Below are 19,370 nucleotides of genomic sequence, written 5' to 3'. Positions count from 1 at the left end.
GGAACCATTCATAAACCTTGATCCCATACCAAGTTTCAGCTTTCTACTTCTTCTCAGAGAAAAATTAAAATGAAAAAAGTCCACATTTTGTATGGAGACTACTTTAAGGAGAGGTGGGGGAGGGGGTAGTATCCATGGATAAATAGCTTAAATCATGCATTGACTTCATACCGAATTTCATGAAGATCCCTTTAGCTGATGTTGAGTAATTTTATGTGAAAATAGTATTTTTTCGAAAGAATAAAGGCGGTTTTGTAAGGACTCCCGGCGAATATCGTCCTGAGTCTCGGTAGTTTTTCATCGTACTCCATTACCTATAAAATGCGCCTAGTCCCATCTGAGGTCGCCCCATAGACCAACTCCCATACATCTTTGCCCAATGTCCTTTACTGTGGGAAAAATGCACATGAGAAAAAATGGGGTTTTAACTGGACAAGACCTGCATTAAATCAAAAATTCTCGATTTTTTATTTAGGCAGGGCAATGGCATCACGATCCAAGTCGTCATTTAATTTATTAATAAAACATCAGAATATAATTCTAATATGAGAGAATGCGATCCCAATTGAAGATTACGAAACTAAACAATCTTAATCTCAATCTCCTGGAATAGCCGCATCTGTTCTCATTTTCGCCGTGTCTATTTTTATATTCGCCGCGCAACGCAATTGTTCCCAATTCGCGACTTATTTGAACTTCTTTAGCGCCAAAACTGCCCCGCTCAACCACATGACTAAGATTCTATGTTTAAAATTTGTTTCCAACGAAAAATAAAACAACTGAAAAAATCTAGTGTTTGGGAAAAAAATTAGAAAAATAAGTTGAAAGTTATTATTTGTAAAGAATAAACAATTTGAGAGATTGAGATTTCAGTGTTGCCATTTTCGCCGCGTCTGTTCTTATTTTCGCCAAGCGATTCTTTCTCGTCACTTAAGTTATCCACTTAAGACGTCCGGCCCCTACAAAAAATTTAAAGAGAAGAAGAAGAAGAAGTCCATAGTGCCACGCTTTGAAGGACTCAATGCAAATTCATTTTTATCTTATTCTTTTTTAATAAAAATCTATCCCGCCTTGAGGAATTTTATTAATTTCTTGAAACTCACCTTAATATCGAAAAATGTATATTCTTCATGAAGATACATTAAAATCAAATTTAATTAGAAATTCAGAGACTGTGGAAGTAATTAAAAATTCTCTTGAGTTTCTTCATTTTAGCTTTAGCGAATTCTCTTTTGAGTTTTGAACCAAATTAATTAGCAAATAAATTCAGAAAATCCATTTAAGATTTTTATAAAATCTAAAAGATTTTTAATTAAAGAACAGCATCAGATAATTTCTATACGACTTAAATCAATCTTATTATTGTTTATCTTAGCTTTTGTGACTCAAAATTGTGTAAATAATAGCCACGTGTAGGTACTTAATAATTCTCGGAATAAATTGATGATTAGGTTGTCAAAGGACAATGGGCAGAAATATATGAGAGCTGGTCCAACCCTTCGCCGGAGATGGGACTAGGCCTATTTTGTATTGGTGTATGACTTAAAAATTACCTAGGCCCAAGTCAAAAAAGACTGTCAATCCTTGGGAAATAACCGATATCCTTCTGAAAATTCGCAACTTTGACAATTTGTTATTAATATTTTCAGATTTTCCCTCTGACTGCTCTATCTGGTAGTTCCCATACAAACTTGTCATATTTTAAAGTCATCGCACATTACAGGGCAATAAAACGAAAACTTTTTTCGTTTAATGGCAAATCACAGATATTTTCGGAGTCCTTGATGTATCTTGAACATATGACCCGTAGAAACTTATGGTCCATCACGTCAACTTTTTCAGATATTGTTAAGTAAGGGTTCTTAAGAAATTGGTAGAACTATTTTTATAAAACTTGCTTTTCTTAAAGAACGGCATATCGTAAGTTGTTGGCGCTAAAGAACGTTTTCTGAAAGAGAACTGAACTCAAGGAACATTTTCCCAAAAGAAACCGTATCCCTATCTCTCTTGTATCCAGATTTTCCTCAAATATGCTCAAATATTATTTAATTCCGTTAAACGTATTTCCTCGATTGCGTCCTTTTGTCGTCTTTAAAGAAATATTCTCCTTAGAAAAAGAGTTAAGTTTGCTTAAGTTCATAGGGTTGTAAGGGTACCGTTACTAAAGAATTTTAACAAAAGGTTCTCAGTATAATTAATTAAAACATTGTTTTCTCTGAATTTATTACTCAAAGTATTTAAATAACGGTATCTTTTAGGACCCTGCGATCTTTAGAGGTTTTAATTCCTTTTTCAAGAAGAATATTACTGCATTAAAGACATTTCCCTAGATACAATCCTTTTCTTTATGAGTTTGAAGGATAGTAAAAGATTTATAAAGGAAGATCTGGAAAATTGCAGGGAAAATGAAGAGATAAAGATATGGTTTGTTCCAGGAAAATTTTCTTTGAGTCCTTCTTTACAAATTATTCTTAGAAACGAACAATATACGATTAACTGTTATTGTATAAAAGGAGTTTTGCAAAAAAATCATTAGAATTCTTATAGGGGAGACCGGGGTATATTTAGCCACCAAATGAAATTTTTCCTTGCGTATAATTTGTACAAAATATGTTTGTATGAGGCTGATAAATATTTCAATGAATAGGAACGGAAGTATATATTTAGAATAAAGAATGATTTCCTCTATATTCCTTCGCAGGCAAACTATAAGATACCACTATCTAATACTATATACGTGGCTAGTTCTGCCCCAGTCTCCCCTACATATGTTATATGCTCTAGTGCTTTTCCTACATATTTTTGGGGTTGGTCCCGGATTTGCCAATACCTATTCGATGGTATAGGTCTCATTCGTGGCGAAAGGTTGGACTGTTTTGCCTAATGTCCTTTATTATTTACGTAACTATCATCGCTTTAAAAAAACGATGATTACCTCAAAATTCTGACAATTAGAACCGGTGATTTGGTCTTTTGAAAAATTTAATTTTGGACTCTTTATAACTCGGGTCAGAGAAGCCGCGGGGGGCTTAAATTTTTTCTTAACCGAAAGCTCTTAAGGCCGGTTATAAAATACTAAAATTTGAGATCAATCGAAGCTATAGGGGCAGTTATTGAAAAAAATGCCGGTATTCCAAGATGGCGGTAGGGGGCGGGGTGGATTCTTCTTTTTCTTCTTCTGAACATCAAAACAAATTCAACTTAGTTTAAACCGATTTCATATGCAAAGAGGAACGGACAGAACGTACAAACCCAGAGAAAAAGAAATGTGAATTTTTATTTTATTTTGCTAATTTTAAAGATGGTTCAATTCAAACGTGGGGTAATATTAAGCTCTTTTTATTCTGATTTTATTCTGATAGAGTTTTAGTTCTGCGGGATTATAGAATCCCGCAGTTAAAGAAAACAGGAACAATTCAAGAGGTACATCTTGTCCAACGTACTAAAAATGCTCCTAGCATTTCATCACCAGGCATTATCCAGAAAATTTATGGGGGACAGCTCCTGACATAGTCGTGCAAGAGTTGAAGATGGATTACGATCTACTGAATTCCTTGGAAGGATATGCATGAAAATGCCCTTAATATTATTGAAGGATTAGCCAAGAAGACTTTAGCATTGAAGACTTAGCATAAATTATAAAATTAAAATACTGATTAAACTATCTTTTCAGTTAATCCTTAGATCCGTTCAGGGCGTACAGATATTTTGACGTGCAATGACTTTTAAAGAGTCAAATAAATAAAACATTAGAAAAATTTCAAACTCTATTAGAAAATTTAATTATGATAAATGGGGTTTCTCACAGAAACTGTTTGTCAAAAAAAAAAAAACCTGAAATGAAATATGGAAAAAGAGGGTCAGCAAAAGGGGTGGTAACAAGAAATTTTTCCGGCCATAAACCTGTCCCCCAAATATTCATAAATTATGCAAATAGATAATTTGCTATAAATAATTGAATTAACCAAATTACACAGTGGTTTGTTCTTTATGAATTTGTAAACTCCGCCCCCTGAATTTGAATTTTGTCGCAAAAATAATCTCTTTTAGCTGAGAAAATTCTCAAAGAAGTCTTCCGTGCCAATCGAAGCAGAAGGTGGAGCAGCACCTGATGTAAATTATAACGTGTGACTGGAAAAACATTGAAAACTGTTGGGGAATTTTAGCGGAAAACTCTAACTTTGCAAGCTGTTTTCGCTGTTCATCAAAGGCTCTTTTCGCTACAAAGCTACTTTCATAAGAATTTATTTACAACCCCTTAACAAATTATACATACAATGAATAGGATGAGTCTATTTTCATATGAATATGCTTTATCCCATAAACTTAGTTAAAAGATATCAAGCATAAATCTTAATATACAAAGTCAAATCCTGACGCTATAAATTTCAATTAGATTACGTTTTCAGTTCATTTTATCGGTCAATTTGCAAGTTTTCTCGTATTCAAACTTCAAATTATTTTTTAAAATATATCTCCCTCAAGACCATCAAAATATAATTAACTATGTTGAACTCTGGACATAAATTTGTTTCATGAACTTGTATAAATACAATAAATACAATTTTCATTGCTTATGCCAGGATACTTCAAGTTCATGGAATCGATATATTAAAAGCTTATGAACTTCCTGTGGCATAAACAAGGGATTATATTGAAAAGTGAGGTTATTATTTTCAAATAAACCCGAAACTTATTTAGACTTAGACCATCATCGTAAGTTAATATTGAGAAGATTTTGTGAGAAAAAGGAATAATTTTAGAGGAAAGTCAATCCGAGAAATTTTCTATTAAAAAGTTAATTATTTCGTTTCAAAAAGGTAAAATTACCAATATAATAGTATTCTATTTTATCAAGAATATTAAATTAGCATATAATTTAGTTAATATAATTATCAAGTTTTCCTCTTTCATTTAATTATAACTATTTAAGCACTAAAATATCACATTTACAGTCAAGTGTGCTAGGGTGAAAGGAACACCTATTGACACTTTTAGAACTCGTGTCAGGACTTATTGACACCCTACTTTGTACCATTTGGAATACGAAATTTCAACACTTATCCTTATCGAAAAACGTAGATTAATGAAAAAACGACATATTACTTACATTTTATTAGATGCATTAAATAAATTTCAACATTTTGGCAAAAGTGTCAATAGGGGTTCCCTGTCGAAAAGGTGTTCATTCGACCCTAATCCGGGCGCTTCGCTATCTGGATCGTTTACGACTAATCCACTTAAAATAATATTTTTATTTTTATTTCCGTAACATACGCCACTACGGTAATATAGTATAACTATTCAAATTTGAGAAAAAACAAAAATAATATTTTTATCCATTAAATAAGTGAGTGTAATCGACTCATTTCAATCTTCTGCCATCTGGGTTCTTCACTAAAAATTTTCTAGCAGTGATATTTTCGTTAATGACAGCTGGTTCATTGAAAACATTTATTGTTTTTTTCCTTGTGAAAAAAAGTATTTTAAACCCAAAGGTTTAATTAAAAGTGAATTAGCGAAAAGGCGACCCAGTTAGAGCATGCTGACTTATTTCAGTATTATCATTATTTTATAAATTTTCTTTAATATTTTTGAAAAATTTTTTTATGTTATGTTTCTGAATGAAACAGTGAATAATTCTGTGGATTTAGAAGAAGTAAAAAAGAATTTCATCAGTCCAAAACAAGCGTTTAAGTAGCACTCTTCGGAAAACGATCCAGTTACCCCATCTTACTATATTCAATTTATTACTGATTAAGATCCAATTACATTGTCCAAATTCAAATATGCAGTCTTTTTTTTATTTCATTAAAATAGAATAAAAAAGAGTTTATACCACACAGAAAAAAATATTTCGTAAAATTGTTGGTAAATATTTGCGATTTCCTACTGAGTAGAGGAAAGCGCGCTAGCTTCGCACGATTCAAACTTCGAACAACTCATTTTTTTCAATATGTTTTTAATTAATTTGACACATTATAATATTATATTTTATTATCTAGCCCAATGCATCAAAATTCATTAAAAGAGTCGTAAGCTAAATCCATTAAGAACATGAAAAAACAACTGAGTAGTCCGAAGCTTCACCGTGGTGTCACATATAAGATTAATATTAATATTAAGAAAAGCCGGAAAGAGAGCTATATAGTTTTCGAAATTAAAATGGAATATCACGTGTGTTAGAAAGAGTACACTCTAGTGAATTAATACGATGAGTAAGATATTACTGTTCGTATTAATAGTTTTCTGAATCGTCTGAAACATATTAATTCTAGCACTTCGTGCACTTTTCGATTGTCTATGGTCTTGGTGTTATGCAAAACAGAGTGCAATGGATGATGATATAGTAAATTTGTGGGCTCTAGCCGTGATTGGAGTGGGAGTATACGCCTTCTGTGTAAGTTGCGGAATTCTTCAATCACCATCTTCTGCATTTCAATAGTCCACACTACTTTTTCCATTTTTGTTTGACAGATTACTTGGAGAAAAAAACCTACACGTGCCAACTGTCAGTTTTCGAGCTATGTAGTGCTGCCAACTTTGTACGCAGAGGGGAAATGCGAGAGAGAGGCAAGATAAAACAATTGCTATCTTTTTTTGCCATTCTCGCAGTTCAGAAAGTATTAATCTTAATATTAATCTTATATGTGACATGGCCATCAGTCATCCGAAGATAGCGCGCCGTCCCCTACTTACGAAATGCTCGTAAGACCGTCTTCAGACTAGAGGTTTAACCCAGTTCTCGAGGGTCTCATGACCATGTCACATATAAGATTAATATTAAGATTAATACTTTCTGAACTGCGAGAATGGCAAAAAAAGATAGCAATTGTTTTATCTTGCTTCTGTCTCACATTTCCCCTCTGCGTACGAAGTTGGCAGCACTACATAGCCCGAAAACTGACCGAATCACAGTTGGCACGCATGGAAAATTGCTCGTGTGCCTGTAATACGATTCAGAAATCAATTAATACGAACAGTAATATCTTACTCATCGTATTAATCCAATAGAGTGTACTCTTTCTAACACACGTGATATTCCATTTGAAATTGTGCATATATATACCTCTCCCTCCGGTTTTTCTTAATATTAATATTAATCTTATATGTGACACCACGGTCAAAACCCTAAATACCAACCGATTTTATTGATATTTCAAAATGTAATAGGTCATTTGCCCTTAATAATCCAATCCTAGGTCAAAATTTTCCAAAAAAAAAACATGACTGATAAGATATTAGAGAAGTTAAGCCATATGGCTAAGTCTTAGGTCTGAAGCCCGTATAACTCGCATACCCTACAAACATTGTTCGTAACACGATCATTTAACTAGTATTTTTTGTTCCTTTACAAACATTTGTTGGTAAATGTTCGTAAACTCACAAAAAATGTTCGTAAAATTTTACCATTTGTTCGTTTTGTAAAACAATAAAAAATGTTCATCAATTTATCATCTAACAAACAAAGTTTAGGGGGAAGTGGGGCACTTTTGAAACTGGGGCACCTTTGAAATTGGGATTTTTCACCTATTTTTAAATAAAATTGAGCCTTATCGTGATATAATTTTGCTGCACAAACATATTGAGCTGCACAAACATATCATTTTCCCTTATCTATCTTTCTCAGGTTGTTTTTTCCATGTCATTAATTACAGTATTTCGACCACTCAGAATAAGAAACAATTAACTCGCAGTTTAGTTATTACGAAGCTTGGGATCCTTGGGATACGAAACCTGGGCTGGGTACTTTCCCCTAAGACGCTGAGCAGCCTAGCAAATTCCAATTGCTAAAAATCATCACATTTTAACTTGATTTTGCTAACTGTTATGCCCTAGATACATTTACGACTTAAGCCGAGAGACGACTTAGTATGGAAGATGATGGAAATGTAGTTTAACCATTATTTCTAATTTCTGTATTATTTCTGTCAAGGCCCTTAGCCATTCCTTGCTAAGTTTTACCATTTGGTGTACACTGTAAACTATCTGGCAATTATCTTACGTCGAAAATAGGAACAGACGCGGCGAAATTGGGAACAGTTGCACAATTTGAAGAAATTGTAATTCAGAACGTTAAACTGCCATTTTGAATGTTCTATCAAACTGTTTTATGTAATAAATATTATTTATAAACTTCGAGCTAAAGGAATAGGATAATTTTTACTATTTTCCATTTCAAAGAACTTTTGGAACATAGAATCTAAGTCACGTGCTTGAGCATTCCGCAAAGCTCAGGACGCTTTGCCAATTCTTTTGGAATTCAAATGACTGAAATTGAAGGGAAAAGAAGGGAACGTTTAATAAAGTGATAGAGCAAAGTTTGAATAGAGGAATTTAAAGAGAGAGCATATGCAGTCATTAGGAAACTATATCTCATGCTTTGTTTGCAGATGCTGCTCCGGGGTGCAATCCACCGAAAATAATCAGACCACGGCGTGAAGGAACGAGTACTGTATCCCCTATAATGTCCATCGAGACGACACAGATTTACCTGCCGGAGGATTTTACGACAGCGGATCTAGAGTTTGTGGACAGTGGGCATGGGGGTGGGAAATCCATGGCGTCGACACGTGATAATTTGCACGAAGGCGAGCCATCTGAGTCGCGCTATACAAACTTTTCGCCGTATTCACTGAACCAGCAGAAGAATCGCGAAAAGCGCCATGGACGGCTAAAGCGTAGCCTGCCCATTGTGGAGAAGGAGGCAGCCGATGCCCATATTTATATCCAATCGGCAGATTTAGTTAGTAGTCTCGCCTCGGGCGAAACAAATAAATCCAGAGGCGAGAGTGTGTATTATGGATTGAACAACAATGGTAAACATGGTGTGTATAATGAAACATCAGACGCACATAAATCGAATGGATCAGACACAGATGCTAGCCAGCCACATCAAAGAGTGAAGAGAAAGTCGGGAAAAACCACAGGCGCGCTCAGTCGCCCCAAACCCGGACACTCGGATTCCAGCTCCAAAAGTACCAACCGGAAAATGATAGGTAAGAGGTCACATAGTATTTTCTCTCCCCTGCCCTCCCTTCTCAAAAAAGTGCCTTGTTCGTCCACTTCCCAACTCTCTTTCTCATCCCCTTTACCATCTTTTTTGGCTACATCACAAGACAAACTTCCATGGCTTTCACAGTCTTTCAGGGTAACAACATGGACTTTGGGGCAATGTTAAAATACACAGATCCATACAAGAAATCCACAAACACTTTCTTCATACCCCATTTTCCAAAAAATTCACCTTTGAACTTTTAATCCTCGATCCCTGGATATTTCAATTGGAGATAACCCTGAAGAGTAGGAATTTTTCTTTGAAATTAGCATTTTAGCATTTTTTCACCATAATAGATTTTTCTGCTTTTGATTTATTGTGGAATGCTACCCCTGCCCCTGGTAAATGTGCATTTCATTACTGCGAGAGAGGGTATATAACTGGTTCTCGGAAAAGCTTAGGAAATTGTTCTTTCCGTCCGAGAATTGATTGGCTCCCCCATGGAGAGCTTTTCATTCTCAATGGATAGAATATAAGTGTCATTTACAGAGGGGATGTTATGCTGTCGCATTTTTCATAAAATGCAGAAGCGATCGAAAAAAAAAGTGCAACATTGCACCATCGGTTTCTCATTTGCATTTTACTTTTTCTAAGGTTACAATTTAATGCATTTTTCAATGGAAAATTCAAAAGCTCTCTTTCTCCCTCAAAATGATTGAATTCATATTAGGAACGGTAACTCGAGGAACTCTGAAAAAAGAGACTGAAAACGGAAATTAATTGCATTTTTGATAGATATGCATTTATTGATATATTACCGATTCATTACTGACTAGAATAATTAGTCTTTGCCAAATCGATTGAAGAGGTAATGGTGCTATTTTAATGAAAAATTAACATGTTTTTTTTAACACTTTACTGTTCTCAAGTACTTCTACATAATCGACCTTCCTTTGTATTGGTTCCTGTCACGACTGTTTGGTGGTTTACACTGAGAGAAATCCGAAAAAGTTAAAATAACATCCCGGAAATGTTTATTTTAGCCTGCAGTATTGATCCGAAATCGGTGTAAATATTACCCTTTTTATGTGTATTAGGGGTTAAGTAACCCTTTTTCATGTTAATCTTACCCTTAAAAAGGTGCAAAATTAACATTAAAAACTGTTGATATATTTTTACACCTAAAAAGTGTTAAAGTTATGAGGAAAAAAAGTTAATCGCACCCCCGTTTTTTCTCAGTGTAACGGCGTTATCACACTTGCACATTAAAATTTTAATGTGATTCACATTAATTGTCGCTTGTGAGCGTCCAAATATGTTATTTGTGTCTTTGAGTCACTTAATATTTGGGGTTTTTCTATTTATTGATAAAGAAGTGGACTTGGCCTACAAAAATAAGTTTAAATTTGCCTAAAGCATAAATATTTTTCACATTAAAAAATTAAAGAGAAAATCGCATTAATTTTTCGCATTAATGCTATAAATCAATTTATATCAAATTTTGCGGGTCAAGTCTACCTTTTTATCAACAAATAGATCAAATTTTCATTATATAATATGATTCAAACACACAAATTACACATTTGGACTCTCACCAGCGACAATTAATGTGAATCATATTAAAATTTTAATGTGCAAAGTGCAAGTGTGATAACACAGTAAGAACACGACAAAGACTGTGAAAAACAGTGGAGGCAGGAATCAACAATAACGCAGAAGCACTTGAGAACAGTAAATTGTTAAAAAAGGAATGGCAAAGCATCCCAGGCTTTGCGAAATGCTCGAACTCGTGACTTAGATGCTACACCTGAAAAGTACATTTGCACCATTTAGTGTTTACCGGTTCTCAATTAATTTAAACCGATCCATCATAAATCACTCAAGAAATTCCCCGAAATAGTTTTAAGAGTGATATGATTGATGTTGTAACGAAAATTACTTATCGGTTCATTTCCGGTTCACAATCGATTTGAACCGATTTTTAAATCACATAAAATATTGCCCAAACTACACCTCAGGAGTAATATAATTGAATTTCGAATGAAAATTAGCTATAGGTTATGAAACGGTTCATTATCGGTTCATAACTGAATGGAATCGGGTCAGGCTTTTCAGGAATTCCAAGACCTTTCCAAAAATCCCAATAATGACCCCATTTGGCTGAGAAATACGCTCACTAGAGTTTTTTTGGCATTTGATAATAAAAAACCGTTATTAGGAATTGGTAAAATATCCGCCTGGATAATCTCATTGAAATAAATCTTAGTTTGCTAAAGAATCGCAAGTTTTTTCAATTCAACAATCGTTGTATCACATTCTCGCACTGAGAAAAAAAAGAGGGTGCGATTAACTTTTTTTCCTCATAACTTTAACACTTTTTAGGTGTAAAAATATATCAACATTTTTATGTTAATTTTACACCTTTTTAAGTGTAAAATTAACATAAAAAGGGTAAGTTTAACCCATAATACACCTAAAAAGCATAATATTTACACCGATTTCAGATCAATAATTCAGAGTAAAATTAACATTTCCGGAATGTTATTTTAACTTTTTCGGATTTCTCTCAGTGCAAGGATTAATCTTTTTAACCTCAAATTCTACGATAATTCCTTTACAAAAAACTTATTATTATTAATCGTATGGAGACACTTTATTTGTTATTACAATGCAATCATTACAATGTGCCCCGTGTTGGAACAATTGCTGATCGTAGATCGCCCAGAACGCTTTCCTCGCAGTGAATGCTTCTTCCATGCTCCTTAAGTTCACCAATTAAACACTCAAAAGCCCACCAATTTTTCAATGCAAGTACAAAAAAAATTGCAACATTTGTTTAAATTTATAATTACTTCGTTTATTTACATTTAGGGTAAGTGTGCCAAATTTCGGCATAGTTGCAAATAAGCATCGATGCCCTAAGTTTGAAATGCAATAAATTTAATTCATATTGATATATTTTGTTACTTCCTTTTCGGAAAGGTTGTGTGGAACCTTGAAAACTAGTAGACATTACTTTGGGTAGTATTCCGGACACTTTGAGTGAAATACCGGACATCTTTTTTCTGACCACCTTTTGTGACGGAACGGATAGAAAATTTCAAAACGTCATACGGAACGAGTTTAATATTTAGTTTAATACGTTTATATGACCCACAAGCCCTGAGATCTTCCGTGTAATTTGTCCTGAAGACCTGAAGAGTAGCATCTCAAATTTACGCGCAGATTCCCGTAGCAATTTGCCCTTCCTGAACCCTTCCAAGGCCTTTTCCACATCATCTTTTTCGTAGAAGCGATTGATTTTTTTCTCTGGACATTATAGAACTCAGACATTAAAAAAAAGAACATGAAAGTGAATAAGAAATTTAGGAAAGCAAAAGATATTGCCGGAATAGGCAACACTACCTCACCGGAGAGACGCTCACAAAGTATATACTTTTTTACGCGAAATACAGGTCCAACTGGGAAATTTTACCCGAAATTTAAAGATTGATTCACAATTAACATAAACAGAAACAATCTTTAATGAAAACTAATCAATTTTCATGAAAAACACCGAAGGAAAACCTCTTGCACTTCACCACAAATCGTAAGACTGCTAGAAACACAATCAATCTGTCACATTTTTTGTAAGACTCTTTCCACACTGAGTTTTTACAACAGAATTTAAATTAAAATTATGCCTAAATTTAACTGTCTTTGTGTTAATACATCCTAAAATGAATAAATATTTGAAAGCAAAATGAATTCATTGACTATTCGAAGATAGCATACATAATTTTAATTAATTTTTTCCATGGCAGAAATTACACTCAACGTGGCCGAAATTAGAAGCTGGCCGAAATTAGAAGCTGGGCGAAATTTGGCACACTTCCCCTACGTTCAGTAGAAATTTTACTAAGACTTTGATTAAGTGCGCCAAAGTAATTTACTTGCTTACTCTCAGCTCTTTGTTATCCGGAACTTCGATATCCGGGTGACAGCTGAAAAAATTCTGGCGGTTGATGTATTCAATACGTTTTTTTACGAAAATACAGTTTTTGTAGAGTGAATTAATGTGTCATGGACCAATGTAATTGTGTTATAATTAATTAACAAATTAATGTGACATGGTACAAGTAGTTTAGAAATAAAAATCAGAGTTCGGTACTACCCCAAGTTCGGTGGTGCCCCAGTTTCCTCTAGTCGGATATTTTGATTCTAAAGTCAGGAAATTTAAATTGAAATCTATTCTACTGAAACCGCTTTGCATAATCCGACTTTCGATTACTTTCGTCTGACTTTCAGCAGTGTCCGATTTTTACAAAATTACCCTACGTTTATTAAGGAAAATTTTCTGTTCCCCTTAGACTTAGAAGATGTGCGGAAATCCCATTTCACTGAGAGAATTCCGGAAAAGTTAAAATAGCATTCCAGAAATGTTAATTTTACCCTGCATTATTGATCCGAAATCGGTGTAAACATTATGCTTTTTATGTGTATTAGGGGTTAAAGTTACCTTTTTCATGTTAATTTTACACTTAAAAAGGTGTAAAATTAACATTAAAAAATGTTGATATATTTTTACACCTAAAAAGTGTTGAAGTTATGAGGAAAAAAAGTTAATCGGACCCCTTTTTTTCTCAGTGTGTAGAAGGTTCTGTATTTAATTATGACCACCCAGCAAACGCGTTTTTTAGTCCTTCCTATTGCAATTAAGTACACTGAAACTCACTGGATGTGATCACAAACTAAAAGGGATTTGAACTCTGGACAATAGTATCATAGACCAGGTGCTCTATTACAAGAGTTATTGTGCGCTACTTTGAAAATTAGAATTCAGAGAAATTTCTCTACCAAAAATGAAAGTAAATTGTTGTTGAAAAGCAATCCCATTTTCAATGATTACCACTGGGAACAGCAAAGAGGTTTACATTGAGAATGAAGTTGAAACAGTGCTCCTTCATTTTCTAACATCAACTGCAAGAGATGGGATTTGATGGGAGGCTATTTTGTGTCAGTTTCTGGGCGCGGCAGCATCCACAAAAGGAAGCTCTAGTGCAAATAGTTTTCAATTAATCTTATCACTCGGAGCTCTTCCACAGTGGGGACTTTCTAAGGTTCATCATCTCCACGAGATGAGTACAAATTGACTTGGTTTTCTGGGATTCTCCTCTTGAAACACACAGAGCATCTCTAATTGAATCCCACCTCAAAGACATCCCATTTTTCCTGACACAAACACCCCTCGTAAAATTGTCTTTTCCCATCCAGAGGCTTCACTTTGTTAGAGTACTAAAACCACCCCCCTGATTCTTGTGGCAGAAGAGAAAATCAAGATAATAATTTTTCGGCAATACTAATAAATAATTCTCACACTCCACCATCGGCTGCTGAATTAATAGACTCTTTTCCATTTCCACTCAATATACCTACAATTAATATCTAATAAGTGAAAATAACTCAGTGAATATTCTTGCCATTGTTGGCAAAATGCGTACGATGTTGGTGGAAAGAGAGACATAAAAATCTCTGTGCAATTCACTCCATGAGACACTTTGCACCCCCCCAGCCTCAATTTTCCCAACACCCCCGGAAAGGAGAGAGACTTTGGAGACGATTTCAATTTAAGTTTTATTACTTTGTCAATGAACAAAGTATTTCACAGCTTAAATGCTTCTCTCTACACAACATCATCACCCATTTAGCCCTCTCTCCTCACACCTCCCCAGAACACAAGGAACATGGTAAAATGATATCTTGCTGAACCTCTGCGACATTTGCTCTTCTCACTTTCCCCGAATTTTCTACACTTACCGCATTTGGCGTATTTAAATATTCTAAGTTTTTCTTCTTAAGATTTTTTAGCACATGACTGTTCTCAAAAGCTTCTGCATTATCGACTTTTCTCTGTATTGGTTTCTGTCTCGACTGTTTCGTGGTTTTAGAACACGGCGAGGACTATGGGAAACAGTCGAGAAAGAAAAGTCGATAAAACAGAAACATTTGAGAACAGTAAAGTACTGAAAAGATATGTTCATTTTTCATTAGAATAACACCATAATTTCTTATAATTCGAATTTAGAATACAACACGGTAAAAACTTTTGGACACTGACCAAAATATTGGAACAAGTTTTCCTTGGAACAAATTTTTCTGGAATCGATTTGCACCTAGAAAAGATATTTTTTTTGTTCCAAAAAGTTTTCTTTATAGTTTTGTTACGAAATGCAGTTACAATTGTAGTCCTGGGTCTCGGGACAACCGATTATTCACTCTGCAAGACCCAGGACACGGAGCTCGATGCTTCCCTTTCGATGGCCTGATCAATACTGCCTTCCCCTTTCACACGAACACACTCCCTTCCGTGCTGTTCTATTGTGAGGAGAGTGCTCGTGAATTTTAAAATATGACCGTTGCAAGAATTATAGAAGAACCGCCTTCTACACAATTTTGTTAGAGTTTCCTTTGGAACCGTTTTGATACAGTGGAATGTCTACAAATTTGAGTTGATTTCGTTTTATACCAATTTGTTCCCGAAATTTGGAACAGAATTTGTTGCACTCGGCTGTTTTGTTCCCACTGTCAGGAACAAATTGGTACATTTTCTTTATAACAATATTATTCCTACATCTGTAACATATTTGTTCCAAAAATTTTCGGTGTCCGTGGACGAGGTAATTTTTGGAACAAAATTGTTACTCATATGGGGAATCTTTTTGTTCCCATTGTCGGGAACAAATCCGTGTAAGTGATTTCGTCTTACAGTTAAGGCCTATACTTCAGTCGAGATAGATTTCGGTGGCGAAAGTTCATAAGGAACATCAAATAAGAATCAACTTAAGAGTGTTTTATACAGACGCGTGCATGACGAAATCATATGCGAGTGCTGGCAGCAGGAGGGGAAGGGAATCTCGTATTAATAAAGTGAAACTATGTAGCACGAAAATTGTCAGAGATTTGGCGTCCTCTTCGCTTCGGTGACGTGTGACTGAGTGTGAGAGGAGAAGGGATACGAGACTAGACGAGCTATTTATTGGAACAAATTTATTACTAATATTGGGTATCTTTTTGTTCCTCCTAGAAGGTACAAATTTGTTCCAAAAATTTTCGGTGTCCGTGGACGAGCTACATTTTCGAAAAAATTCGTTACTAATATTGGGTATCTTTTTGAGTCTCGTAAAATGAACAAGATTATACCAAAAATTATGGTGGACGAGCTAATTTTTGGAACAAATATGTGGCGAAATTTTTTACCGTGATGGGGGAGGTTAGTGCGAGAGGCCCGGCTCTTTAAAGGGTTGTTGTAGCTACCTAAGTAAATAGCTAAGTAATCCTGTACTGCAAAATTTTACAAAATAAATATTTTTCGAGGATCAGCCTGAGTCTACTTGGGAACTAAAGTTCAAAAGAATTGAGTAGTTAAAAGTTAGTATGGTGCTGCACGATGGAATTAGAAGTAATAGGCTCAGATCAAGCCATAAAACGTTTAGCGGCAGAAACTTTTTCACAAAAGTGTTTGTATCAGTCCGAGTGACTCATATCAGTCCTTCTCATTTTCTCCAAAGCTAAGGATAATTGTGGCCCAATACAGAGACATTGAAACAGACTTAATCCTTTAAGGACGATTGAGTCACCGGTTACCTAAAAATGAAATTTTTCCTACTGTCATCTAAAATTGTGTTTTGCTCTAAAAAGTCAGAAAAGGTGATTTTTTCTTGCCCTCAATTTTTTACCCTCTCATCCCTAAAGGGTTAAAGAAAATAATGGATATGTCCTATAGAATTCTACAATTGTACAAAACAATGTGAACAGATAATGTATATTGGGATGATTTAATGTAAACTCTTGCTTATTAAACTTGTCTTTCTTTAAAAAGCCTAACATTCCTACAATTTCCTAATTAAGGATGATATAACAAATTTCTAAAATATGGAAAATAATTAAATGACCATATATTGCAATAACCCAGAAAATTAAATAAAATAGTTGGTTAACATTAGCAGATGATTTATGGACTTTGTATTGAAAATTCAAAATGTTTTTAATTTAGAAGCATTGTTCAATCTGATATAAAATGTGATTATTGAATTTAATTATATTTTCAAATATAATTTAAAGCTTTGGTAGATTGCATTAGACGAAAATTAAATTAAAAATAAATGGCGAGAGATAATTTGCATAATTTTCGAATGGAAAATGAAATTATCTAATAAACTATATTCTATTATAACATTAAAAGTATTTGGTTATAAAGGCAAAATTTGACAAGATTTTTTTTGAGAAGAATTTATTTATTTTTTTTGTAAAATTAAAAACCATAAGTCTAAAAATAATTTGAGTCATTCGCTGATTAGTTGACAAAAATCACCCTTAAGTGGTGTGACGGTATGACCTTTACTTTATTGTCAATCTTATCAACAAGAAATTAAATTTATAATAAGATGTCGAGAAACTTTTGCGACTTTACCAACAACTTTACTTACTTTGAACAAGTACATAGTATTTCGCAGTTAAGAGTAGTTAGTGCCAGTGAAATTCCTGGGCAAAGAGATCATATCTGTGACTTCCTAGTAAATTGAACCTTTTGAACTTCCTTTTTAGATCTGTCCACTGCAAGGTACTATAAAAAAGTGTTCTCCCACATTAAGAAAAGGACATCTTCCTTTATTTTTTTTGTGGATTTTGCAAAAAGGGACATCTTTCTAATAACTGTCAAGAAAAAAGGCGTTAAGTGATTCAGAGAGTAGGGGTAGGTGGGGCAGTTGCGATCAGATGATCATTTATTCAAGACCTATAAAGAATTTCAACTTTTTGAAACTTTTTAACTTCATTTATAATCTAAATATAAATTTCAGTATTTTTTCGGATTCTCTTTAGAAAAGGGCGACCAAGGGATAGGTGTTCAGGAAACCTTAAGCTGATATTTCTAACCGTTTTGTCTCTATTTTGGCAATTGTTCGAGAAGCAAATTGTAAGTGGATTTGTTTGCTAGCTGAGATTCTTTACAATCTCAGCTTACAATTATTTTATATTTAAATATCGATCTTTCGTGAGCATCCTGTCCGTCCTGTCTATCCATCGTACAAGCACTTTTGAAGGGGAATTCTGTAATAGTATGACAATGTCATATGACAAATTTAGAATTTTTTATGAGGTGAATTCGGCAAAACTATTCAAAAACGTGACTCTTATAAATCATTGAGAGGTTCATAGACATACTTATAATAGCCACTTGATACTCACCGACCTTTAAGGTTGTCCTACTTCTGAATTTAATAACGAAGATTTGTCATATGACATTGTCATACTGTTATATAATTTCCCTACTGGAGAGAGAACGGAGATAGATATCGACAAGCGGTTTTGGCAAAGATTAAATGTCAATAGGTGGCTAAAAGTAGGTGATGTCAGATCCACTTCCGATTCCCCCTTTTCGCTATTTTGGAGACTCCCAAATTTTGATTTTTCAATAACTCAGCCCCTATGAGTCCTATTAATTTGTCCCCAATTCTAATTGTCAAAATTTGAAAAATTTTAGTTATTTGTAAAGATCTCTTTAAATGTTATATTTTTTTGACATCCCAATTTCGTCCGATCTAATCGAAGGTACGATTAATCGAAAAAACGATTTTCAAAAATTCGATGTCGAATATTTACAAAAGTAAACGATACTTTTTCTTTATTTAGATTGTAATACGTTGTAGCTGAGGTAGAGACTTTTCCAACGGTGGGTCGAAATCCTACCTCGATGTTCCCTGACTTGAGTTATAATCGAAAATGTTTTGACCGGACTGTATTTTCGGTGTTTATGAAGAGATTTCGATGAAACGGGGAAAGCGCGCTACCTTCGGACGACTCAAGCTTCGGACAATTCAATTTTTTTCTATGTTCCTTATGGATTTCATCCATTGCTCTTTTCTGAAAATTTGAGGCATTGGACTAGCTATTAAAGAAAGGAATTATAAGGTAAAATGCTCTCATTTTGTTTTGGGGCTACCAGAAGGGATGATGGAAGAAGGGATCGGTATGTACGGTTAAAAAGTTTTCTTTAAGCCTTGTTCGCATGCCGTATTTCAGCATTGTACCTCTTCTCAGAAAGAAGTCGTAAGATAAAATGGCCTCATTTTGTATGGGGGCTACAAGAATGGAGAGTCGGGGGAGGGGGTGGTATGCATGAGTAAAAAGTTTAAGTAATACACTGATCCTATACCGAATTTCATCAAGATCGCTTTAGTCGTTCTTGAGTAATTCGTTGTCAAAACAGTGATATTTCGGAAGGATAAACGCTTTTTTACAAGGACTAACAGCATTTATCGTCCTGGGTTCTGGAATTTTTTTAATCTTATATCAGTACCTACAAAATGCGCCTACTCTCGTTTGTGGCGATTCC

The 19,370-nt window shown here is 34.4% G+C and overlaps 1 protein-coding gene across 3 annotated transcripts in view; it reads left to right on the top strand.

The window, feature by feature from the left end:
* The window catches only part of LOC129800544 (locomotion-related protein Hikaru genki), a 110,523-nt gene that overhangs the window by 14,219 nt on the left and 76,934 nt on the right, over nucleotides 1-19,370 (top strand). For all 3 annotated transcript variants that reach the window (XM_055845015.1, XM_055845014.1, XM_055845013.1), the window contains one exon: nucleotides 8,394-8,999. In XM_055845015.1, the coding sequence (XP_055700990.1) occupies nucleotides 8,394-8,999 (606 nt within the window). The remainder of the gene's footprint in view (nucleotides 1-8,393; nucleotides 9,000-19,370) is intronic.

This window comes from Phlebotomus papatasi, chromosome 2 (genome assembly GCF_024763615.1).
Source record: "Phlebotomus papatasi isolate M1 chromosome 2, Ppap_2.1, whole genome shotgun sequence".
NCBI lineage: Eukaryota > Metazoa > Arthropoda > Insecta > Diptera > Psychodidae > Phlebotomus > Phlebotomus papatasi.
This window is presented reverse-complemented; position numbering and strand designations above follow the sequence as displayed.